General features: G+C 42.9%; 1 protein-coding gene across 2 annotated transcripts in view; it reads left to right on the top strand.

Annotated features, from left to right (window-relative positions):
* The first annotated feature begins 664 nt into the window (after window positions 1-664).
* Window positions 665-26991, top strand: part of LOC140116470 (REST corepressor 3-like) — a 31991-nt gene continuing 5664 nt past the window's right edge. The window contains exons 1-6 of one of the 2 annotated variants that reach the window (XM_072132986.1): window positions 665-763; window positions 1403-1477; window positions 1601-1653; window positions 3680-3841; window positions 3981-4078; window positions 5308-5350. In XM_072132986.1, the coding sequence (XP_071989087.1) occupies window positions 748-763; window positions 1403-1477; window positions 1601-1653; window positions 3680-3841; window positions 3981-4078; window positions 5308-5350 (447 nt within the window). In that variant the 5' untranslated portion in view covers window positions 665-747. Of the gene's footprint in view, window positions 764-1402; window positions 1478-1600; window positions 1654-3679; window positions 3842-3980; window positions 4079-5307; window positions 5351-24283; window positions 24371-25015; window positions 25091-25213; window positions 25267-26991 lie in introns of those variants that run through there. The other variant, XM_072132987.1, reaches the window with a different exon arrangement.

The following is a 26991-nucleotide window of genomic DNA, read 5'->3' as shown; positions in this document are numbered from 1 at the left end:
GATCATGAGAAGGGAAATGATGTATATTGGTAAATTTCCTAATATCCTGCCCCTGCACTTACACACACGTTACAAAATACATGAGGTAAAGTGACCAGACCCTTTAAGTAGTGTGGGGGTCAGAAATGGGTATGACATAGAGTGGGCATTATTATGTGTTCAGGCCACAATGAGGTGGCAGGTAATTTCTACAATTACAGTATTTTACACAATGACGCACATATTTTCAGGGGGGCTCTCTCCCATTATTTGGGAGCACTCTATTAGGGATAGCAGCAGAATAACTCTTATGTCTGAGGTAAGCTTGGTTCAATTGCTGTATTCATACACTGAGCCACTGTAAAAATTGATGAGAGATACTTTATTATAATATGAAGGGCCATATAAAGGGTGACTTGATATGTTAAAATCAGTTTGAGGAAAAACTGTATATACTACCTTAAGTGGGTGGTGGTGCATACACTATAACTAATGTGGAAGCACTGTATTGAATGTATTTAGAAGCGTCCCCCACCCATAGACTTCCATTATATGACCTAGAAGCTATCACTCTAGGCAGTGCACTCACAGGGGTCTATGACATCACTATATAGAATCCTCTGACATCACAAGAAGTTACTTGGTAACAACAATCTTCCATGTGGTTCTGTGGAATATACTCAGACCACAGCAACACTTTGGAAAGTGAAGACTCTTCTCTGCATTTGAGAAGACAAGACTTACCAAAGCTCGCTACTAGCACCGAAAATGCTGCGCCTACCAGGTATAGATGACTGGCGCCCTGAGCTGGCCTAGATTTTAAATAAATACAAAGTATTAGATTAGATGATATCCACTGGGGAACTCATCCTGGGGGAGTCCTTTACAGTCAGGAGTGGTCTTCATAGGGGGTGTAGCTTATATAAAAGGGCACAGGCAGCACTGAATGGGGGACCAGGAGTGTGGGGAGCGGAGGCACATGCGTCACTCTGGTTTAGGAGCGCGGCCTGTAATCCGACATAGTCATGTGATCTCTACCAGTGGAAGCTATGAGCCGCAGTGACAGTTATGACAGTTTCCCATCTGCAGTCAACATCAATATGCTAAGGGGGCGCTATAAGGGGTGATGACACTTCTACCCTATAAACAGACCTTACAGTGGTCACAAAAGTGCAAACCAACAAGTGCCCTAGAGCCCCGATGTGAATGGAGCGCTGTTGTGTGGCTTTACATTCATTCCATTAACATCTATGGGAATCCCTGTGGATTGGGAATGGGTTTCATAAGTCAGTAAGAGCTGAAGTACCAGCAGGAGTAATAACCACGGCAGAGGTGATATATATAGTTAGGATATGTGATAGGGATAACAGATTAAGATTATTTTATGCCTTAATTTACTTAGCACACATATTCCCTGTTACAGAAATTGGAGAACCCTCGACAGAGGTATTTTGCACCAAACTCTGGTCCCCAGACCACAACATCCCGGATGATGAATGTAAGTATCTAAAGCAGCAATGTAGAGATAGCATTCAGATGTAGCAGAGTTAGATGTGCTTGGGTACAGTAGTGAGCTACACATCACATAGAAATAAGCTAATTCTCTCTCATTATTTTGCAGTGGATGAATACATTAATATCACCAAGACTGAACATGGTTATAATGAAGAACAGGTAATGTGTGACTAGTCCTACAAAGTTTCATTTCCACAGCAACATCCTCAGGAATAAGGGACATGTCACTTATTTGCTACGGATGAAACATCTGCAGTGATAAGGCGATTTGATATTTTTTCTGCATTGTGTGTATGGGATTGTCATATGCACAAACACTACACTACTACTGAAATAATGTGTGGCAAATACGCACATAATACACAGATATCCTTCAGGGACTTGTTAAATAAATGTTATTTATGTTAAATAAAAAATGCAATAAATATTATTTGGACTGTATTTTCATGGTTGTCTTATTAATATTAAAGTACTATAAATATTTTATTTTGTTGTATACATTTTTATGAATTACACTTATTTGTGTTAAATATAATTCTGCATACAAAAGGACAATGTAGAGATCTCTTAGAAGATCCATCTCTATATAGCAGTTCACTAAGCCTGTGTACAAGTGTAAGTGTACTGAAGCTCTTAGTTAGAGAATATCTTATTGACAGCAGGGGATTTCATAGCTCAGTAATAACCATATTGCCTGAAAATGTCAAGGAGTTCACCTCTGTAGGTTTCTCCATCAGTCACTAAGGCCGGCAGCACACGTGGCGTTTTCAACATGTTTTGGGGCCGCTTTTAAGCAGTCCATTAAAAACCACATGCGTTTTGATTTTTTAAATCCCATCCGTTTTTGACCCATTTTAATTAAGATAATTGGTAAAACTGGTCAAAAACGCATGAATTTTTTAAAGCATGCGGTTTTCACGAACTGCTTAAAAACGGCCCGAAAACGGGTTCAAACACCCACGTGTGCCGGCGGCCTAAGTTAGCACTGGCCTTGGTCATTAAAGGGAACCTGTCATCAGAAATTGGCCTAATAAACCACAAGCAGTATGTTGTCAAGCCGCTGAGCATCTTCTAGATCATGGTTCTTTCATGGCCTTGTGGAGGTGGAGAGTTTAACACTGAAGTCAAGCTTTCTCTGCCTCAGAAAGCCCCCTTCACTGTAATTGATGGACCTGTGTCCAAGGACATCATTGGTCAGATCTACTGAAGTCCGATGAATGATGTCAGAGGCAGGGAAAGCTTGACTTCAGTGTTTAACTCTCCACCTCCCTGACTTTGTACATCTAACTTACATCTCACTTCAAAGTTTCTGGATGATGTCACCGAGCTGCGTCATGAAAGGAAAATGAACTAGAAGCTGTTCAACAGCTTGAAAGCATACTAGTTGTGGTATAATAGGCCCATTTTTGATGAGAGGTTCCCTTTAGGCACAAATGAGCTGCTCACTAAGGGGGTTAAATCATTTATGGACGTTATGTCAGGGGAAACCCTCTGAGATGTGGAAATACAATATATGGGCAGGTGATGTGACTTCCCCCATGAAGTTGGTTCCTGCTCTGCCTGATGCCAGACACATCTGCTATCTGCAGTGCAGGAACCAACAATGGGGCTTATTTACTAAGGGCCCACAGCTGCATTTTTGTCGGTTATTCCGACGTTTTTAGGGATCGTGATGGGGATTTTGTTGCATGCAATCGGATTTAGGCCCATCAGCGACTGGTTTCACGCGACACAAATGGGGGGGGGGGGGTGCGGGCCGTCAGACGATCCGACTTATTCGCACAACGTGTGGGATTTAACATCGGAAACTGTGTCGCAAGACACGCACTTACAAGCACCGGGAAGAAGAAGGTGAACTCCGGCGGACCTCGGCGGCGAAGTGACAGATGCAGGAAATCATGCGCACGAGCTATGTGAATAGCGCCGGACTTCATCTTTTTCGGACCATCCAGATCGGGGATCACGACAGGACCAGGTAAGTAAATTTGCCGTAATGTCTCACAGCTTTTACATCAGAAATCCCTAGAACAGCGCAGCTACCCAGGACCGTCAGGATCCGCATTGATAATATTCTATGCTTTCCAATATTGAAAAAGTATTGAAGCTTTGATGCATTGTGTAGCTCTATATAGTCCCTGTATGTTACCCTTCCACCTGCTAACGTGAGCTCATCCTTCTCTCACAGGCTCTTGCACTGTTACATATCAACAACTATGACATCAAAAAAGCCATGTCTGAAATAAAAGATTTCATGCCAATAACTGAGAATTGGTCTGATGAGGAAAAAAGATTATTTGTTAAAGGACTAAGAATATATGGGAAGAGATTCCATCTCATCCAGAAAATGGTAAGATACATCAGCGCTATGGAAAAATCCTTATGTGTCCAGGCCTGTGTCATGTGACTGGTGTAAATGGGTAACTGAGATTATCACGGTTGTTATATTGTATATTCCTTTTCCTCTTACCAAAAGCTTTTTTTTGCAGATTCCTCAAAAATCTACAGCGCAAATTGTCAAATACTATTACACCTGGAAACCTTCTACAGCCAAATTTAAGAGAAGGAGGAGAGCAGTCCCAGGAAGGTGAATGTCCTATAGGTGTTACTAGTCTCCTTATATCTGCATATGAGCTTTATATATGATATATGATATCACCTCACAACATCTTCATCACCAAAACAAGACCACACACGAGATTATAGTATAATTATAGTATTGTAGTATAATTACGAAAATTACACTTTTTCCAGCTCTAAGCACTCACGAATATAACATACCTAATAAAAAAGTCCGTTTTCTTACCTCCTGGTGATCCCAAACCATTAGCCTTTTTAGGGCCAAAAGCTTCTGGTAGGTCTTAACTTTCAGTGGGTGACACCTAGTTATATGGCTTGTATCCATTGGAGGCACAACACTGCTTGGAGAGCAGGTCACTTCTGCGGTCAATCTCTGGCTTCAGTGGTGACCTCTATACATGTAGCACAATGGGGCAGATTTACTTACCCGGTCCATTCGCGATCCAGCGGCGCGTTCTCTGCGGTGGATTCAGGTCCGGCCAAGATTCACTAAGGTAGCTCCTCCGACGTCCACCAGGTGGCGCTGCTGCGCTGAAGAGCATCGGAACGCACTCAAATACAGCGGCCTATTCCTGGTGAAGGTAAGTGCAAGCTCCGCGACACATTGGGGCACATTTACTTACCCGGCCCATTCGCGATCCAGCGGCGCATTCTCTGCACAGGATTCGGGTCCGGCCGGGATTTGTGAAGGTAGTTCCTCCGCCGTCCACCAGGTGGCGCTGCTGCGCTAAAAATCATCTCACCGCGCCGGAATGCACCACCTCGGACCAGGTGAAGGTAAGCGCTTCCCTAGCGACACTTTTTCGGTTTTTAAATGCGGCGGTTTTTCCGAATACGTCGGGTTTTCGTTCGGCACGGCCCCGATTTCCGTTGCGTGCATGCCAGCGCCGATGCGCCAAAATCCGATCGCGTGCACCAAAATCCCAGGGAGAATCGTCGCAAATCGGAAATATTTGGGTAACACATCGGGAAAACGTGAATCGAGCCCTTAGTAAATGACCCCCAATGTATGTAAAGGTCCTGAGGCCTTTCATTGGCTGCACTGGTGACCTGTTATTAAATACATTATAAAGCATTTTCATTCCTGCAAATTCCTGAGAGGTTTTTCCGCCTATGAGGAAGGGAGAGGATTACAGGATAGAATGGATAGTAGATATTGTAAATCTCATAGTCAAACATTTTATTAAGTTTTCATGTTACAGAGGAGGTTTTTCTCATTAAAGTTTTCTCTTCTAGTTACGCCACTGAAACTAAAAGAGCCAAGAAACAGGAGAACAAGGTAAGTGCTTCATGTGTTTTATCTCCGCACATTGGGGGAAATTTATCAAGAGCTGGCACATTGTGTTTTGATATTCGTTTGCCAGTGCACATTGCACCGGATATTCTAAGAGGATTGTGGGATTACCAATTGTAGGAGAAAACATAGTTATTATATATGTATCCCTAGCAGTCATCATCTGATTATTGTGTTACACTAAGAAGAAAAGAGAGATGAGGTTTTCATTCATATGTATGTATATATGTGCAGGATTTCAACAACCCAAACTACTCAGCCACACAAGATACCAGCCAACCACCCAGACAAGATACCAGCAACCAATGCCGCCCACCCAAAGAAGATACTACCACTGTTAGCTGCCCACCCAGACAAGATACCAGCACTGCCAGCTGCCCACCCAGACAAGATACCAGCACCGCCAGCCGCCCACCCAAAGAAGATACCAGCACTGCCAGCCGCCCACCCAGACAAGATATCAGCACCACCAGCTGCCCACCCAAAGAAGATACCAGCACTGCCAGCCGCCCACCCAGACAAGATACCAGCACCGCCAGCCGCCCACTCAGACAAGATGCCAGCACCACCAGCCGCCCACCCAGACAAGATGCCAGCACCACCAGCCGCCCACCCAAAAAAGATACCAGCACTGCCAGCCGCCCACTCAGACAAAGAAGAACTCGCCAGGAGACCGCCCGCCCTGCTCCCGCACACTAGACAGTCACCTGTTTTAGCACCGCCGCCGCCGACAAAAAGAAGATCACTCTCCGCCTGACCCAATTAACAGCCTCTGCCACTTAATTAGAATGCCTGTATATATGTATCTATGTAATTATGTTGATATGTGAATATGTATATATGTGTATCTATAATTATGTAAATATGTATATATGTCTATCTGTAATTATGTAAATCTGTATATATGTATATCTGTAATTATGTAAATATGTATATATGTAAATAAAAAATTACAAAAATGCTGTCTCAGTAGAAATACCTGCTCTGTTGGAGGAAAGTTTAGTGGTTATCTTTTTTTAACTAAAATTCAGAACATATAAGAGTGAAGGTTGAAAAGCATGAACCATGTGTTGAATCATCTATCAGTACCTTCCTTATGGGGCCTCACTTATACTACATGTAAAGAACAGTAACCAAATAGCTCTATTATCTATGTAAACCAGGCATATACAGTAGCAGAATACCTCTTAGGTGAAAGCAAGTATATCTATACGTGGGAAAGCTTCCAGAATGTACAAGGGCATCATCAGCAACTTTTGGGACATTTTGTTGCATAAGGAGATAGTCAACATAACCCCCCTCCCAGAGCCAGTAATAAGTTATAGAAGGGGGAGAAATCTGAAGGACCAACTGGCCCACAGCTATCTACCTCCACTCAAATTCAGTGGAACCTGGCTTAAAAGGAGACCGAAAGGAACGTTCCGATGTGGACGGGACTTTATCAATTGTTCCTCTGTAGGAGTGGTATATGTAGCTACAGGCAGGGCCGCATCTGCCATGAGGCGAGATGAAAATCTCGCTTCAGGCGGCAGAATGCGGGTCCCTGTAAAGGGCGGCGAAATTCGCCGTTCTAAAGTGGGCGATTCGGGCGTCCATTAACGCCCGAATCGCCCACCAGCTAAATAAATCGCGCCTGTCTCTTTAAGACACAGGCGCGATTTATATGTGGAGCAACGCAGCGCCATTCCGGCAGCTGCATCGCTCCGTTCTAAGCAGTGACACAGGCGTCATGACATCACGCCGTCTGTGTCACTGTGCGGAGCCGGGGCTCACAGGAGAGCCGCGTGAAGACCGGAGCCGCGACGAGGGAGCATTATTATTTTTCATGTATTTAATTAATTAAATGTGGCTAATAATTAATACTGGGGGGGGGGTGCGCTATATATATCATATGGGGCCAGAATTATTTTATACTGGGGGGAGGGGATGATGGAATGCTATGTATTTTATTTGGGGCTATAATTATTTTATACTGGGGGGAATGCTATATATATATTATTTGGGGCTATGATTGTTTTATACTGGGGGGATGCTATAGATATTATATGGGGTCAGAATTATTTTATACTAGGGGCGGGGGGGTTCTGTATATTTTATTTGGGGATTTGGGGCTATAATTATTTTATACTGGGGGTAGGGAACGCTATATATATTATTTGGGGCTATAATTATTGTATACTGGGGGGGAACACTATATATATTATTTGGGGCTATACTTATTTTATACTGGGGGGGATGCTATAGATATTATTTGGGGCTATAATTATTTTATACTGGGGGGATGCTATATATATATTATTTGGGGCTATAATTATTTTATACTGGGGGGATGCTATATATATATTATTTGGGGCTATAATTATTTTATACTGGGGGGGACGCTATATATATTATTTGGGGCTATAATTATTTTATACTGGGGGGGATGCTATAGATATTATTTGGGGCTATAATTATTTTATACTGGGGGGGGATGCTATAGATATTATTTGGGGCTATAATTATTTTATACTGGGGGGGGATGCTATAGATATTATATGGGGCCAGAATCATTTCATACTGGGGGGTGCTGTATATATTATATATCACGGAAAGAAGAAATACTGAAGCAGCACTCCGTAAATGTGTTTTTATTCCACCTTCATGATGCAACGTTTCGTCTATTCAATCAAGACATTTAGTGATATAGTGATATTATATATCACTATATCACTAAGCTGGGGGGATGTATATGGGAAACAGTATATTACTTAGCTGCAGGGGCTGTATATGGGATACAGTATATTACTAAGCTGGGAGGGGACTGTATATGTGGGGCAAGATTTTATCCCTATATAATGAAGGGATGTGTTATATGTGGGGTAGCGTGCGGTCAGTTGTGTTGTGAGGGGTATATGTTATTTAGGAGCACAGTGTTGTTATCCAGGAGACTTTATACTGTAAGTGACTGTGGTATTTTTAGGGACGCCGGGTGGAGATGCTGCACGGAGCTGAAGATATCCGGCCGTGAATTCAGCAGTGATACGTCATGGATTGGAGAACCCAGAATGAAGTTCTACTGAAGGAAGAGCTGGTCATCTATAAGGTACTAGATGCCACTAATGCCTCTCAGATCCTGTAGTCAGTCACACAGTGTCAGGGAGCTGTCTGTAGGGTTGTTAATTGTTAGTAAAGTTTAAGGATTTACTTAACAGGGAGCAGGGGGGGGGGGGCAGCATTTTAATATTCGCCTCAGGCAGTAAATATGCTAGAATCGGCCCTGGCTACATGCACATGTCCCGCAGACTATTTAGGGAAAACTTTCCGACAGTTTAGGAAAAGGATCCAGGAGCACATGTTAGATATCAAAGATAACAAAGATACTCAAATCGCTAAGGATATGTGGCTGTACCATCAGGGAAATCAGAAAGCAATATCGTTTACAGGCATTGAAGAAGTAAGAACGTCCGCCATAGATGGGGACTGGGATAGGATGATCCTCAGAAAAGAGTCCCAATGGACCTTTAAGATCAACTCCATAAAGCCACATCATGGGATAAACCACTTTATATCCTACGCAAGCTTTATTGAATAAGATGGTGCCAAAAAGAATTAGGAGATATCCATCTGTACATGCAAGACTGTTTTATTATCTATTATGACAAATGTCTTCATATGACAAACAAAATTAGGAGACATACATCTTTGCATGCAAATTAGTTCTATTGTCTTTTATGACACATAAGGGCAGATTTACTTACCTGGTCCATTCGCGATCCAGTGGCGCGTTCTCTGCAGTGGATTCGGGTCCGGCAGGATTCACAAAGGCAGTTCCTCCGACGTCCACCAGGTGTCGCTGCTGCGCTGAAGAGCATTGGAACGCACTGGAGTTCACCGAGCCATCCTGTATGAAGGTAAGCGCGTGTCGAGCGACATTTTTTTTTTTAAAATGCAGCGTTTTTTTCCGAATCCGTCAATTTTTTTACGGGCATGCCCCCCGATTTCCGTCTCGTGCATGCCGCTGCCGATGCGCCACAATCCGAACGCATGCGCCGAAATCCCGGGGCAATACAGGGAAAATCAACGTAAAACAGGAAAATTCGGGTATCACGCCGCAAAACTGCAAATCGGGCCCTTGGTAAATGACCCCCATAGTATTACATAATATTGCATGCAATAGGATGGAGAAGGAGATATCTTTGATTACAGGCAACAGGATCCCATGATCCTCAGATGTCTGATATATATAACCAGTGGCCCCCCATTTACCTAAACACTCGCTGCCGGCCCCTGCCATATACCAAATATACTTTGCAGAGACATAAGCATACTACACTACATATGCATAACACACATATATAAACACTGCACCATATAAGCTGTACACACACTGCATACATGCTACACATACAAATACACACACACCCAGGGGCGGACTGGAAATTTAAAGTGGCCCTGAGAAAAATGTAAAAGTGGCCCCCATTCTGTGGGCAGGGTCAAAACATGTAGGCGTGACCATGTGATGTGGGTGGAGTTACTAAACTCCACACTAACTGTTTATAGATGGTCTAAATCAACATGTACAGCGCAGTGGAAGACTCACACTGCCTCCGTCATACAGGAATAAAGTTTCTTTTTTTAAAGATCACAACTTAATACTGACTTATATATACAAAAAACTACTACAATACCTTCTCCGATAAACAAGAATATAACTACTATAATACTGCCCCCTATAAACAAGAATATAACTACTATAATACTGCCCCCTATGTATAAGAATATAACTACTATAATACTGACCTCTTTGTACAAGAATATAACTACTATAATACTGCCCCTATGTACAAGAATATAACTACTGTAATACTGCCCCCTATGAACAAGACTATAACTACTATAATACTGCCCCCTATTTATAGGAATATAACTACTATAATACTGTCCCCTATGTACAAGAATATACCTACTATAATACTTTCTGCTATGTACAAGAATATAAGTACTATAATACTACCCCTATGTACAAGAATATAACTACTATAATACTGCCCCTATGTACAAGAATATAACTGCTATAATACTGCTCCCTATGTACAAGAATATAACTACTATAATACTGCCCCTATGTACAAGAATATAACTACTATAATACTGCCCCCTATGTACAAGAATATAACTACTATAATACTGCCCCTATGTACAAGAATATAACTACTATAATACTGCCCCTATGTAGGGGAATATAAATACTATGCCATATAAAACCGCCACCCACTACCCCACCCCTAGTATACAGTCAGACCCCCCTGTATATAGCCAGACAACCTCCACCAGTATACAGCCAGCCCCCCTGTATATAGACATCCAGACCTTCTCTCCAGTATACAGCCAGCCCCCCCATATATAGCCAAGCAGAACCCCGTATATAGCCAGTCCTCCCAGTATACAGACAGCCCCCCAGTATATATCCACGCAGACCCTCCCCAGTATATAGCCAGCCAGCCCCCCCCAGTATATAGTCAGCCAGCCCCTCCCCAGTATATAACCAGTCAGCCCCCCCAGTATATAACCAGCCAGCCCCCCAGTATATAGCCAGCCAGCTCCTCCCCAGTATATAACCAGCCAGCCCCTCCTCGGTATATAGCCAGCCAGGCCTTCCTCACTATATAACCAGCCTGCCCCCCTAGTATATAGCCAGCCAGGCCCACCAGTATATAACCTGCCAGCCCCCCCTTGCATACAGCCATATTACTAAGCTGGAGGGCTGTATATGGGATACAGTATATTACTAAGCTGGAAGGATGTATATGGGATACAGTATATTACTAAGCTGGGGGGCTGTATATGGGATACAGTATATTACTAAGCTGGGGGCTGTATATGGGATACACTATATTACTAAGCTGGAAGGATGTATATGGGATACAGTGTATTACTAAGCTGGGGGGATGTATATGGGATACAGTACACTCACCGGCCACTTTATTAGGTACACCATGCTAGTAACGGGTTGGACCCCCTTTTGCCTTCAGAACTGCCTCAATTCTTCGTGACATAGATTCAACAAGGTTCTGGAAGCATTCCTCAGAGATTTTGGTCCATATTGACATGATGGCATCACACAGTTGCCGCAGATTTGTCGGCTGCACATCCATGATGCGAATCTCCCGTTCCACAACATCCCAAAGATGCTCTATTGGATTGAGATCTGGTGACTGTGGAGGCCATTTGAGTACAGTGACCTCATTGTCATGTTCAAGAAACCAGTCTGAGATGATTCCAGCTTTATGACATGGCGCATTATCCTGCTGAAAGTAGCCATCAGATGTTGGGTACATTGTGGTCATAAAGGGATGGACATGGTCAGCAACAATACTCAGGTAGGCTGTGGCGTTGCAACGAAGCTCAATTGTTACCAAGGGGCCCAAAGAGTGCCAAGAAAATATTCCCCACACCATGACACCACCACCACCAGCCTGAACCGTTGATACAAGGTGAGTGTATATTACTAATCTGGGGGGGCTGTCTATGGGATACACTATATTACTAAGCTGGAAGGATGTATATGGGATACAGTATATTACTAAGCTGGGGGGCTGTATATGGGGTACAGTATATTACTAAGCTGGGGGGCTGTATATGGGGTACAGTATATCACTAAGCTGGGAGGCTGTATATGGGATACAGTATATTACTAAGCTTGGAGGGGGCTTTATATGGGATACAGTATATTACTAAGCTGGTGGGCTGTATATGGGATACAGTATATTACTAAGCTGGGGGGGGCAGTATATGGGATACAGTATATCACTAAGCTGGGAGGGCTGTATATGGGATACAGTATTTTACTAAGCTGGGGCTGTATATGGGATACAGTATATTACTAAGCTGGGGCTGTGTATGGGATACAGTATATTACTAAGCTGGGGGGATGTATATGGGATACAGTATATTACTAAGCTGGGAGGCTGTATATGGGATACAGTATATTACTAAGCTGGGAGGGGGCTGTATATGGGATACAGTATATTACTAAGCTGGGAGGCTGTATATGGGGTACAGTATATTACTAAGCTGGGGGAGCTGTATATGGGATACAGTATATTACTAAGCTGGGGGCTGTATATGGGATACACTATATTACTAAGCTGGGGGATGTATATGGGATACAGTATATTACTAAGCTGGGGGCTGTATATGGGATACACTATATTACTAAGCTGGAGGGCTGTATATGGGATACAGTATATTACTAAGCTGGGGGGGCAGTATATGGGATACAGTATATTACTAAGCAGGGGGATGTATATGGGATACAGTATATTACTAAGCTGGGGGGATATATATGGGATACAGTATATTACTAAGCTGGGGGGATGTATATGGGATACAGTATATTACTAAGCTTGGAGGCTGGATATGGGACACAGTATATTACTAAGCTGGGGGGCTGTATATGGGATACAGTATATTACTAAGCTGGGGGGCTGTATATGGGATACAGTATATTACTAAGCTGGGGGGTTGTATATGGGATACAGTATATTACTAAGCTGGGGGGCTGTATATGGGATACAGTATATTACTAAGCTGGGAGGGTGTATATGGGATACAGTATATTACTAAGCTGGGGGCTGTATATGGGATACAGTATATTACTAAGCTGGGGGGCTGTATATGTGATATAGTATATTACTAAGCTGGGGGGGCAGTATATGGGATACAGTATATTACTAAGCTGGGAGGATGTATATGGGATACAGTATATTACTAAGCTGGGGAGCTGTATATGGGATACAGTATATTACTAAGCTGGAAGGCTGTATATGGGATACAGTATATTACTAAGCTGGGGGGCTGTATATAGGATACAGTATATTACTAAGCTGGGGGAATGTATATGGGATACAGTATATTACTAAGCTGGGAGGCTGTATATGGGGTACAGTATATTACTAAGCTGGGGGAGCTGTATATGGGATACAGTATATTACTAAGCTGGGGGCTGTATATGGGATACACTATATTACTAAGCTGGGGGAGCTGTATATGGGATACAGTATATTACTAAGCTGGGGGCTGTATATGGGATACACTATATTACTAAGCTGGAGGGCTGTATATGGGATACAGTATATTACTAAGCTGGGGGGGCAGTATATGGGATACAGTATATTACTAAGCTGGGGGATGTATATGGGATACAGTATATTACTAAGCTGGGGGGATATATATGGGATACAGTATATTACTAAGCTGGGGGGATGTATATGGGATACAGTATATTACTAAGCTGGGAGGCTGGATATGGGACACAGTATATTACTAAGCTGGGGGGCTGTATATGGGATACAGTATATTACTAAGCTGGGGGGCTGTATATGGGATACAGTATATTACTAAGCTGGGGGGCTGTATATGGGATACAGTATATTACTAAGCTGGGGGGCTGTATATGGGATACAGTATATTACTAAGCAGGGAGGCTGTATATGGGATACAGTATATTACTAAGCTGGGGGCTGTATATGGGATAGAGTATATTACTAAGCTGGGGGGCTGTATATGTGATATAGTATATTACTAAGCTGGGGGGGCAGTATATGGGATACAGTATATTACTAAGCTGGGATGATGTATATGGGATACAGTATATTACTAAGCTGGGGGGCTGTATATAGGATACAGTATATTACTAAGCTGGGGGGATGTATATGGGATACAGTATATTACTAAGCTGGGAGGATGTATATGGGATACAGTATATTACTAAGCTGGGAGGCTATATATGGGATACAGTATATTACTAAGCTGGGGGGCTGTATATGGGATACAGTATATTACTAAGCTGGGGGGCTGTATATGGGATACAGTATATTACTAAGCTGGGAGGATGTATATGGGGTACAGTATATTACTAAGCTGGGGGGATGTATATGGGATACAGTATATTACTAAGCTGGGGGGCTGTATATGGGATACAGTGTATTACTAAGCTGGGGGGCTGTATATGGGGTACAGTATATCACTAAGCTGGGGGGCTGTATATGGGGTACAGTATATTACTAAGCTGGAGGGCTGTATATGGGATACAGTATATTACTAAGCTGGGAGGCTGTATATGGGATACAGTATATTACTAAGCTGGAGGGCTGTATATGGGATACAGTATATTACTAAGCTGGGGGGGCTGTATATGGGATACAGTATATTACTAAGCTGGAGGGCTGGATATGGGACACAGTATATTACTAAACTGGGAGGATGTATATGGGATACAGTATATTACTAAGCTGGGAGGGCTGTATATGGGTTACAGTATATTACTAAGCTGGGGGGATGTATATGGGATACAGTATATTACTAAGCTGGGGGGCTGTATATGGGATACAGTATATTACTAAGCTGGGGGCTGTATATGGGATAGAGTATATTACTAAGCTGGGGGGCTGTATATGTGATATAGTATATTACTAAGCTGGGGGGGCAGTATATGGGATACAGTATATTACTAAGCTGGGAGGATGTATATGGGATACAGTATATTACTAAGCTGGGGGGCTGTATATAGGATACAGTATATTACTAAGCTGGGGGGATGTATATGGGATACAGTATATTACTAAGCTGGGAGGCTGTATATGGGATACAGTATATTACTAAGCTGGGAGGCTGTATATGGGGTACAGTATATTACTAAGCTGGGGGAGCTGTATATGGGATACAGTATATTACTAAGCTGGGGGCTGTATATGGGATACACTATATTACTAAGCTGGGGGAGCTGTATATGGGATACAGTATATTACTAAGCTGGGGGCTGTATATGGGATACACTATATTACTAAGCTGGAGGGCTGTATATGGGATACAGTATATTACTAAGCTGGGGGGGCAGTATATGGGATACAGTATATTACTAAGCTGGGGGATGTATATGGGATACAGTATATTACTAAGCTGGGGGGATATATATGGGATACAGTATATTACTAAGCTGGGGGGATGTATATGGGATACAGTATATTACTAAGCTGGGAGGCTGGATATGGGACACAGTATATTACTAAGCTGGGGGGCTGTATATGGGATACAGTATATTACTAAGCTGGGGGGCTGTATATGGGATACAGTATATTACTAAGCTGGGGGGCTGTATATGGGATACAGTATATTACTAAGCTGGGGGGCTGTATATGGGATACAGTATATTACTAAGCTGGGAGGCTGTATATGGGATACAGTATATTACTAAGCTGGGGGCTGTATATGGGATAGAGTATATTACTAAGCTGGGGGGCTGTATATGTGATATAGTATATTACTAAGCTGGGGGGGCAGTATATGGGATACAGTATATTACTAAGCTGGGAGGATGTATATGGGATACAGTATATTACTAAGCTGGGGGGCTGTATATAGGATACAGTACATTACTAAGCTGGGGGGATGTATATGGGATACAGTATATTACTAAGCTGGGAGGATGTATATGGGATACAGTATATTACTAAGCTGGGGGATGTATATAGGATACAGTACATTACTAAGCTGGGGGGATGTATATGGGATACAGTATATTACTAAGCTGGGAGGATGTATATGGGATACAGTATATTACTAAGCTGGGGGGCTGTATATGGGATACAGTATATTGCTAAGCTGGGAGGATGTATATGGGATACAGTATATTACTAAGCTGGGGGTGCTGTATATGTGATATAGTATATTACTAAGCTGGGGGGGCAGTATATGGGATACAGTATATCACTAAGCTGCGGGGCTGTATATGGGATACAGTATTTTACTAAGCTGGGGGGCTGTATATGGGATACAGTATATTACTAAGCTGGGAGGCTATATATGGGATACAGTATATTACTAAGCTGGGGGGCTGTATATGGGATACAGTATATTACTAAGCTGGGGGGCTGTATATGGGATACAGTATATTACTAAGCTGGGAGGATGTATATGGGGTACAGTATATTACTAAGCTGGGGGGATGTATATGGGATACAGTATATTACTAAGCTGGGGGGGGCTGTATATGGGATACAGTGTATTACTAAGCTGGGGGGCTGTATATGGGGTACAGTATATCACTAAGCTGGGGGGCTGTATATGGGGTACAGTATATTACTAAGCTGGAGGGCTGTATATGGGATACAGTATATTACTAAGCTGGGAGGCTGTATATGGGATACAGTATATTACTAAGCTGGAGGGCTGTATATGGGATACAGTATATTACTAAGCTGGGGGGGCTGTATATGGGATACAGTATATTACTAAGCTGGAGGGCTGGATATGGGACACAGTATATTACTAAACTGGGAGGATGTATATGGGATACAGTATATTACTAAGCTGGGAGGGCTGTATATGGGTTACAGTATATTACTAAGCTGGGGGGCTGTATATGGGATACAGTATATTACTAAGCTGGGAGGGCTGTATATGGGTTACAGTATATTACTAAGCTGGGGGGCTGTATATGGGATTCAGTATATTACTAAGCTGGGAGGCTGTATATGGGATACAGTATATTACTAAGCTGGAGGGCTGTATATGGGATACAGTATATTACTAAGCTGGGGGCTGTATATGGGATACAGTATATTACTAAGCTGGGAGGCTGTATATGGGATACAGTATATTACTAAGCTGGGGGCTGTATATGGGATAGAGTATATTACTAAGCTGGGGGGCTGTATATGTGATATAGTATATTACTAAGCTGGGGGGGCAGTATATGGGATACAGTATATTACTAGGCTGGGAGGATGTATATGGGATACAGTATATTACTAAGCTGGGGGGCTGTATATAGGATACAGTATATTACTAAGCTGGGGGGCTGTATATGGGATACAGTATATTACTAAGCTGGGAGGCTATATATGGGATACAGTATATTACTAAGCTGGGGGGCTGTATATGGGATACAGTATATTACTAAGCTGGGAGGATGTATATGGGGTACAGTATATTACTAAGCTGGGGGGATGTATATGGGATACAGTATATTACTAAGCTGGGGGGGCTGTATATGGGATACAGTGTATTACTAAGCTGGGGGGCTGTATATGGGGTACAGTATATCACTAAGCTGGGGGGCTGTATATGGGGTACAGTATATTACTAAGCTGGAGGGCTGTATATGGGATACAGTATATTACTAAGCTGGGAGGCTGTATATGGGATACAGTATATTACTAAGCTGGAGGGCTGTATATGGGATACAGTATATTACTAAGCTGGGGGAGCTGTATATGGGATACAGTATATTACTAAGCTGGAGGGCTGGATATGGGACACAGTATATTACTAAACTGGGAGGATGTATATGGGATACAGTATATTACTAAGCTGGGAGGGCTGTATATGGGTTACAGTATATTACTAAGCTGGGGGGCTGTATATGGGATACAGTATATTACAAAGCTGGGGGCTGTATATGGGATACAGTATATTACTAAGCTGGGGGCATGTATATGGGATACAGTATATTACTAAGCTGGAGGGCTGGATATGGGACACAGTATATTACTAAACTGGGAGGATGTATATGGGATACAGTATATTACTAAGCTGGGTGGGCTGTATATGGGATACAGTATATTACTAAGCTGGGAGGCTGTATATGGGATACAGTATATTACTAAACTGGAGGGCTGTATATGGGATACAGTATATTACTAAGCTGGGGGCTGTATATGGGATACAGTATATTACTAAGCTGGGAGGCTGTATATGGGATACAGTATATTACTAAGCTGGGGGCTGTATATGGGATAGAGTATATTACTAAGCTGGGGGGCTGTATATGTGATATAGTATATTACTAAGCTGGGGGGGCAGTATATGGGATACAGTATATTACTAGGCTGGGAGGATGTATATGGGATACAGTATATTACTAAGCTGGGGGGCTGTATATAGGATACAGTATATTACTAAGCTGGGGGGCTGTATATGGGATACAGTATATTACTAAGCTGGGAGGCTATATATGGGATACAGTATATTACTAAGCTGGGGGGCTGTATATGGGATACAGTATATTACTAAGCTGGGAGGATGTATATGGGGTACAGTATATTACTAAGCTGGGGGGATGTATATGGGATACAGTATATTACTAAGCTGGGGGGGCTGTATATGGGATACAGTGTATTACTAAGCTGGGGGGCTGTATATGGGGTACAGTATATCACTAAGCTGGGGGGCTGTATATGGGGTACAGTATATTACTAAGCTGGAGGGCTGTATATGGGATACAGTATATTACTAAGCTGGGAGGCTGTATATGGGATACAGTATATTACTAAGCTGGAGGGCTGTATATGGGATACAGTATATTACTAAGCTGGGGGGGCTGTATATGGGATACAGTATATTACTAAGCTGGAGGGCTGGATATGGGACACAGTATATTACTAAACTGGGAGGATGTATATGGGATACAGTATATTACTAAGCTGGGAGGGCTGTATATGGGTTACAGTATATTACTAAGCTGGGGGGCTGTATATGGGATACAGTATATTACAAAGCTGGGGGCTGTATATGGGATACAGTATATTACTAAGCTGGGGGCATGTATATGGGATACAGTATATTACTAAGCTGGAGGGCTGGATATGGGACACAGTATATTACTAAACTGGGAGGATGTATATGGGATACAGTATATTACTAAGCTGGGTGGGCTGTATATGGGATACAGTATATTACTAAGCTGGGAGGCTGTATATGGGATACAGTATATTACTAAACTGGAGGGCTGTATATGGGATACAGTATATTACTAAGCTGGGGGCTGTATATGGGATACAGTATATTACTAAGCTGGGGGGGCTGTATATGGGATACAGTATATTACTAAGCTGGAGGGCTGGATATGGGACACAGTATATTACTAAACTGGGAGGATGTATATGGGATACAGTATATTACTAAGCTGGGGGGATGTATATGGGATACAGTATATTACTAAGCTGGGGGGGCTGTATATGGGGTACAGTATATTACTAAGCTGGGAGGGCTGTATATGGGTTACAGTATATTACTAAGCTGGGGGGCTGTATATGGGATACAGTATATTACTAAGCTGGGAGGCTGTATATGGGATACAGTATATTACTAAGCTGGAGGGCTGTATATGGGATACAGTATATTACTAAGCTGGGGGGCTGTATATGGGATACACTATATTACTAAGCTGGGGGGATGTATATGGGATACAGTATATTACTAAGCTGGGGGGATATATATGGGATACAGTATATTACTAAGCTGGGGGGCTGTATATGGGATACAGTATATTACTAAGCTGGGAGGGCTGTATATGGGTTACAGTATATTACTAAGCTGGGGGGATGTATATGGGATACAGTATATTACTAAGCTGGGGGGATGTATATGGGATACAGTATATTACTAAGCTGGGGGGATGTATATGGGATACAGTATATTACTAAGCTGGGAGGATGTATATGGGATACAGTATATTACTAAGCTGGGAGGCTGTATATGGGATACAGTATATTACTAAGCTGGGGGGATGTATATGGGAAACAGTATATTACTAAGCTGGGGGCATGTATATGGGATACAGTATATTACTAAGCTGGGAGGATGTATATGGGGTACAGTATATTACTAAGCTGGGAGGATGTATATGGGGTACAGTATATTACTAAGCTGGGAGGATGTATATGGGGTACAGTATATTACTAAGCTGGGAGGGCTGTATATGTGGGGCCAGAAAAAAATAAAGAAATTCATGTTGTATGTCTGCAACCACAGTCCTGTCAAAAAATTTTATATGTGTGAAATAAAAGCTATGTTTTAATATCTGACAAAATACCTCCACCAACAGTGAACTTATGATAATTAAGGAGATATTAATTGAATATCACATCTGGCCCCAACCTCTAATGCAGTTCACAAGCCCATAAACCCGCAAAGGAATATCAAACATCTTGACAAACTCTTTGTTGTATATTAAACTTCTACATAATTACACTTTTATTTTACTTTACAACTGGAATAACTTTTATTAGCATGAACTACACAATCCTTGTTTATTAAACCCCTTTCCGATCATGCACCAAAAACATTAGATGGTACAAAGGGGCAATGTAGTTCAGGTTCAGGAGTCCTGAGTCCTTGGTATATTCAAAAAGTGCTAATACCTGCAAGCAGGGTCGCCATCATAGCAGTATTGCCGTAAAGTGACTGACAAATTGGTTTAGCGCTTGATTGGTTTAGCGCTTGATCCTATAGTAGTAGCAACAAAAATAATCAATTGTACCCACGTCTTTTAGACAAATGTACAATTGATTATAATTAAATGTGAGTGCAGCAGCGATGGAGCATTATAAGTCCATGGATGACGGATACAAGAAGGTGCCTGGATCTATGAGTAAGTGTCCCTGGCTTATCATACTCCGTTGTGATAGTTGATTTCCTTTAAAAGGGTTGTCCACTTTACCTCATGTTTTTTGTAATGTGTGTATAAATGTGAGGGGCAGCATATTCGGTAATTTACCAATATACATATATTAATAGTTTTGTTCTGCTTTCTTGATATGTAAAGTGAAGTCTCCTGTCTTTTACCTCATCAGCCAAATATTCCTGACCATAAAATGGCCGCAGATGGAGGGTCATGTGATCTCTAACTGGCGATTACTCATGGATGGCTAGAGATCACATGACCCTCCATCTGCGGCCATTTTATGGACAGGAATCTCTGGCTGATGAGGTAAAAGACAGGAGACTTCACTTTACATATCAAGAAAGCAGAGCAGAACTATTAATAGATGTGTATTGGTAAATTATAAACTTTGGGGTAATATTAAATATAAGAAATATACAAAGAAGCAGATGTGATTATTGGAACATGACAATCTTTATTAAGGTAACAAAAAATAAAACCACTTAAAAACTCAATAAATGGCATAATAACTACAATCTCCCCGTTCCTGAATTAAATAGCAACAGAAAATATATATACATCATGTATCCTAATGTTATGCAGCTTATGCAGGTAGTTAGCAAATTGGTTGTTGTATAATAATAGTGGTTATAGAAGTAACAAATAATATAATACACAGCTAAGAATAATACAGTATATCAGAGTACAATGATGCATGAACATAAAGCATAATTACATTACCCTACAGATCATGAGAGGGGAAATTATGTATATTGGTAAATTACCTAATATCCTGCCTCCGCACTTACACGCACATTACAAAATACATGAGGTAAAGTGACAAACCCCTTTAAGTAGTGTGGGGGTCAGATATAGGAATGACATAGAGTGGGCATTATTATGGGGCACATTTACTTACCCGGTCCCTGCGCGATCCCCAAGGTGCCTTTTCCGATGAGGATGAAGTCTGCCGCGATTCAACAAGATTGTGCGCCCGAGATCCTGCATGTGTTGCTTCCCCGCTCAGGTCCAGCGGAGTGTATGTGAGTGCATGTCTTGTGACACATTTTGAATTTTAAATGGCGCAAAACAGAAACAGTCGGGAAACCTGATGGAAATGCGCTTCACGGACCCTTAGTAAATGTGCCCCTATGTGTTCAGGCCACAATGAGGTGGCAGGTAATTTCTACAATTACAGTATTTTACACAATGGCGCACATATCTTTGGGAGCCCACTGTTAGGGGGTAGCAGCTGAATGACACTTGTGTCTGAGGTAAGCTTGGTTCAATTGCTGTATTCATATTATGAGCAACTGTAAAAATGGATGAGAGGTACTTCTTTATAATTTGAAGGGCCATATAAAGGGTGACTTTATATGCTAAAATCAGTTTGAGGAAAAACTGTATATGCTAACTCAAGGAGGAGGAAGGGCATACACTATAACTAATGTGGAAGCACTGTATTGAATGTATTTAGTAGCGTCCCCCCCCCATAGACTTCTATTATATGACCTAGAAGCTATCACTCTAGGCCAGTGATGGGCAACCTTTTGAGCAAGGTGTGTCAAAATTCGCCAAAAAAACGAGCATAACTCGGGTGCTGTGTCACCTTTAGGAAAAACCTAATTTTGTAATAACATGTCCAGCAGCGGCCTCCCCTTATTAATAACATGTCCAGCAGCGGCCTCCCCTTATTAATAACATGTCCAGTAGCGGCCTCCCCTTATTAATAACATGTCCAGCAGCGGCCTCCCTTTACTACTAAAATACCCCTAACGGCCTCCCTTTACTACTAAAATACCCCTAACGGCCTCCCTTTACTACTAAAATACCCCTAACGGCCTCCCTTTACTACTAAAATACCCCTAGCGCCCTCCCTTTACTACTAAAATACCCCTAGCGGCCTCCCTTTACTACTAAAATACCCCTAGCGGCCTCCCTTTACTACTAAAATACCCCTAACGGCCTCCCTTTACTACTAAAATACCCCTAGCGTCCTCCCTTTACTACTAAAATACCCCTAGCGGCCTCCCTTTACTACTAAAATACCCCTAGCGGCCTCCCTTTACTACTAAAATACCCCTAGCGGCCTCCCTTTACTACTAAAATACCCCTAGCGCCCTCCCTTTACTACTAAAATACCCCTAACGGCCTCCCTTTACTACTAAAATACCCCTAGCGCCCTCCCTTTACTACTAAAATACCCCTAGCGGCCTCCCTTTACTACTAAAGTACCCTTAGCGGCCTCCCTTTACTACTAAAATACCCCTAGCGGCCTCCCTTTACTACTAAAATACCTCTAGCGCCCTCCCTTTACTACTAACATACCCCTAGCGCCCTCCCTTTACTACTAAAATACCCCTAGCGGCCTTCCTTTACTACTAAAATACCCCTAGCGGCCTTCCTTTACTGCTAAAATACCCCTAGCGCCCTCCCTTTACTACTAAAATACCCCTAGCGGCCTTCCTTTACTACTAAAATACCCCTAACGGCCTCCCTTTACTACTAAAATACCCCTAGCGGCCTCCCTTTACTACTAAAATACCCCTAGCGCCCTCCCTTTACTACTAAAATACCCCTAGCACGCTCCCTTTACTACTAAAATACCCCTAGCACGCTCCCTTTACTACTAAAATACCCCTAGCGCCCTCCCTTTACTACTAAATTACCCCTAGCGCCCTCCCTTTACTACTAAAATACCCCTAGCGCCCTCCCTTTACAACTAAATTACCCCTAGCGCCCTCCCTTTACAACTAAATTACCCCTAGCGCCCTCCCTTTACTACTAAAATACCCCTAGCGCCCTCCCTTTACTACTAAAATACCCCTAGCACCCTCCTTTTACTACTAAAATACCCCTAGCGCCCTCCCTTTAAATATAATAATAAACTTACATACTTACCCAGTGATGTCTTCTTCCCTGTAGCTTTACAGCAGGCGGCTCGGCTCCTCAAGGTTGCACCGCGCGCCTCGGGTCACGTGACTGACGTGACCTGACGTCAGGTCGCCTCAGTCACGTGACGAGCAGCGCGCATTGCAGCCTGGAGGAGCCGGAAGAGTTGCAGATGGTGGGCGGACCAACGCGGCGCCGGACAGGTAAGCAGGGGGCAGTAACACAGGGACGGGGGCGGGACATTAACACAGGGGCAGCACATCACACAGGGACATTAACACAGGGGGAGCACATTACATAGGGATAGAAACACAAGGACGGGGGCGGGACATTAACATAGGGGTAGCACATTACACTGGGGCAGCACATTACACAGGGAGGGGGCGGACAGCGGGCGCTGGGCGGCCGCGTGTCAGCAAAAATGACTATGCGTGTCAGTGCTGACACGCGTGTCATAGGTTCGCCATCACTGCTCTAGGCAGTGCACTCTCAGGGGTCTATGACACCACTATATAGAATCCTCTGACATCACAAGAAGTTACTTGGTAACAACAATCTTCCATGTGGTTCTGTGGAATATACTCAGACCACAGCAACACTTTGGAAAGTGCAGACTCTTCTCTGGATTTGAGAAGACAAGACTTACCAAAGCTCGCTACTAGCACCGAAAATGCTGCGCCTACCAGGTATAGATGACTGGCGACCTGTGCTGGCCTAGATTTTAAATAAATACAAAGTGTTAGATTAGATGATATCCACTGGGGAACTCATCCTGGGGGAGTCCTTTACAGTCAGGAGTGGTCTTCATAGGGGGTGTAGCTTATATAAAAGGGCACAGGCAGCCCTGAATGGGGGACCAAGAGTGTGGGGACCAGAGGCACATCCGTCACTCTGGTTTAGGAGCGCCGCCTGTAATCCGACATAGTCATGTGATCCCTACCAGTGGAAGCTATGAGCCGTTAGCTATGAGCAGTTTTGACAGTTAATCCATCTGCAGTCAACATCAATATGCTAAGGGGGCGCTATAAGGGGTGATGACACTTCTACCCTATAAACAGACCTTACAGTGATCACAAAAGTGGGAACCAACAAGTCCCCTAGACCCCCGATGTGAATGGAGCGCTGTTGTGTGGCTTTACATTCATTCCATGAACATCTATGGGAATCCCTGTGGATTGGGAATGGGTTTCATAAGTCAGTAAGAGCTGAAGTACCAGCAGGAGTAATAACCACTGCAGAGGTGATATATATAGTTAGGATATGTGATAGGGATAACAGATTAAGATTATCTTATGCCTTAATTTACTTAGCACACATATTCCCTGTTACAGAAATTGGAGAACCCTCGACAGAGGTATTTTGCACCAAACTTTGGTCCCCAGACCACAACATCCCGGATGACGAATGTAAGTATCTAAAGCAGCAATGTAGAGGTAACATTCAGATGTAGCAGGGTTAGATGTGCTTGGGTACAGTAGTGAGCTACACATCACATAGAAATAAGCTAATTCTCTCTCATTATTTTGCAGTGGATGAATACATTAATATCACCAAGACCGAACATGGTTATAATGAAGAACAGGTAATGTGTGACTAGTCCTACAAAGTTTCATTTCCACAGCAACATCCTCAGGAATAAGGGACATGTCACTTATTTGCTACGGATGAAACATCTGCAGTGATAAGGCGATTTGATATTTTTTCTGCATTGTGTGTATGGGATTGTCATATGCACAAACACTACACTACTACTGAAATAATGGGGCACATTTACTTACCTGGTCCAGTCGCGATCCAGCGGCGCGTTCTCTGCTCTGGATTCGGGTCCGGCCGGGATTTATGAATGTAGTTCTTCCGCCGTCCACCAGGTGGCGGTGCTGCGCTGAAAGTCATCTCATCGCGCCGGAATGCACCACCTCGGACCAGGTGAAGGTAAGCGCTCCCCAAGCGACACTTTTTCGGTTTTTAAATGCGGCGGTTTTTCCGAATACGTCGGATTTTTGTTCGGCCACGCCCCCCGATTTCCGTCGCGCGCATGCCGGCGCCGATGCAATCCGATCGCGTGCGCCACAATCCCTGGGCAATTCAGGTACAATCGGCGCAAATCGGAGATAACACGTCGGGAAAACGCGAATCGGGCCCTTAGTAAATGACCCCCAATGTGTGGCAAATACGCACATAATACACAGATATCCTTCAGGGACTTGCGTGTTAAATTAAAAAAAAAAGCAATAAATATTATTTTGACTGTATTGTCATGGTTGTCTTATTAATATTAAAGTAATGTATATATTTTATTTTGTTGTATACATTTTTATGAATTACACTTATTTGTGTTGAATATAATTCTGCATACAAAAGGACAATGTAGTGATCTCTTAGAAGATACATCTCTATATAGCAGTTCACTAAGCCTGTGTACAAGTGTAAGTGTACTGAAGCTCTTAGTTAGAGAATATCCTATTGATAGCGGGGGATTTCATAGCTCAGTGGTAACACTGAAAACACATACAGTTTTACATGTTTTGTTTGGCCGGTTTGAATCCGTTTCACAGCTGCTTATACTTCCAAAAATGAAGGAAAAGAGATTAAGAGGCAGAATTACTAACGCACCAAGAGCGGTCCAAAAACTGTCCAAGAACGCAAAGTGTGACAGCATCCTTAGGGCGAAGACCCCTCAGGGTGCATTCACACGTTCAGTTTTTCAGATGCAAATTTTTAATGTCTAAACCAGGAGTGGATTGATAAAGAGGAGAACCAGTTTCTCTCAATGATGTGTTCTCAACAATTATGATTCACGCCTGCATTTGGCTTCAAAAACTGCAGCTGAATAACTGAATGTGTGAACGAACCCTCAGTCATTTCTCCTGCCATCTGCCATCTTCTGCCAAACATTCCTGTAGCTGTTCCTGATCCCAGCATATCTCTCACCTGTTCAGGGATATGAGAGAGAATAATGACCATCAGGAACAGCAATTCTGTGTCCTTCTCTCTCCGCTTACTTAAAGGGGTTTTCCCACGAAGAAATCTTAGGCCCTATCCACGGTATAGGGCCTAACTTGCTGATCACTGGGGGTCTCAGTGCTGATACCCCCACAGGTTGCGAAAACGAGGGGTCTGTCGCTCCGACAGATTAATGGAGCAGATGGCTGGGCATGACTGTTCTGCTCCTTTAATCTCTATGGAGCTGACGGAGATCGGATGGAGATCATGGCGCTCAGCAATTTCCGTCAGCTCCATAGAGATTAATGGAGCAGAACTGTCTGCTCCAATAATCTGATGGAGCGATGTGGACCCCTTGTTTTCG

This window comes from Engystomops pustulosus, chromosome 2 (assembly GCF_040894005.1).
Source record: "Engystomops pustulosus chromosome 2, aEngPut4.maternal, whole genome shotgun sequence".
Classification (NCBI taxonomy): domain Eukaryota; kingdom Metazoa; phylum Chordata; class Amphibia; order Anura; family Leptodactylidae; genus Engystomops; species Engystomops pustulosus.
This window is presented reverse-complemented; position numbering and strand designations above follow the sequence as displayed.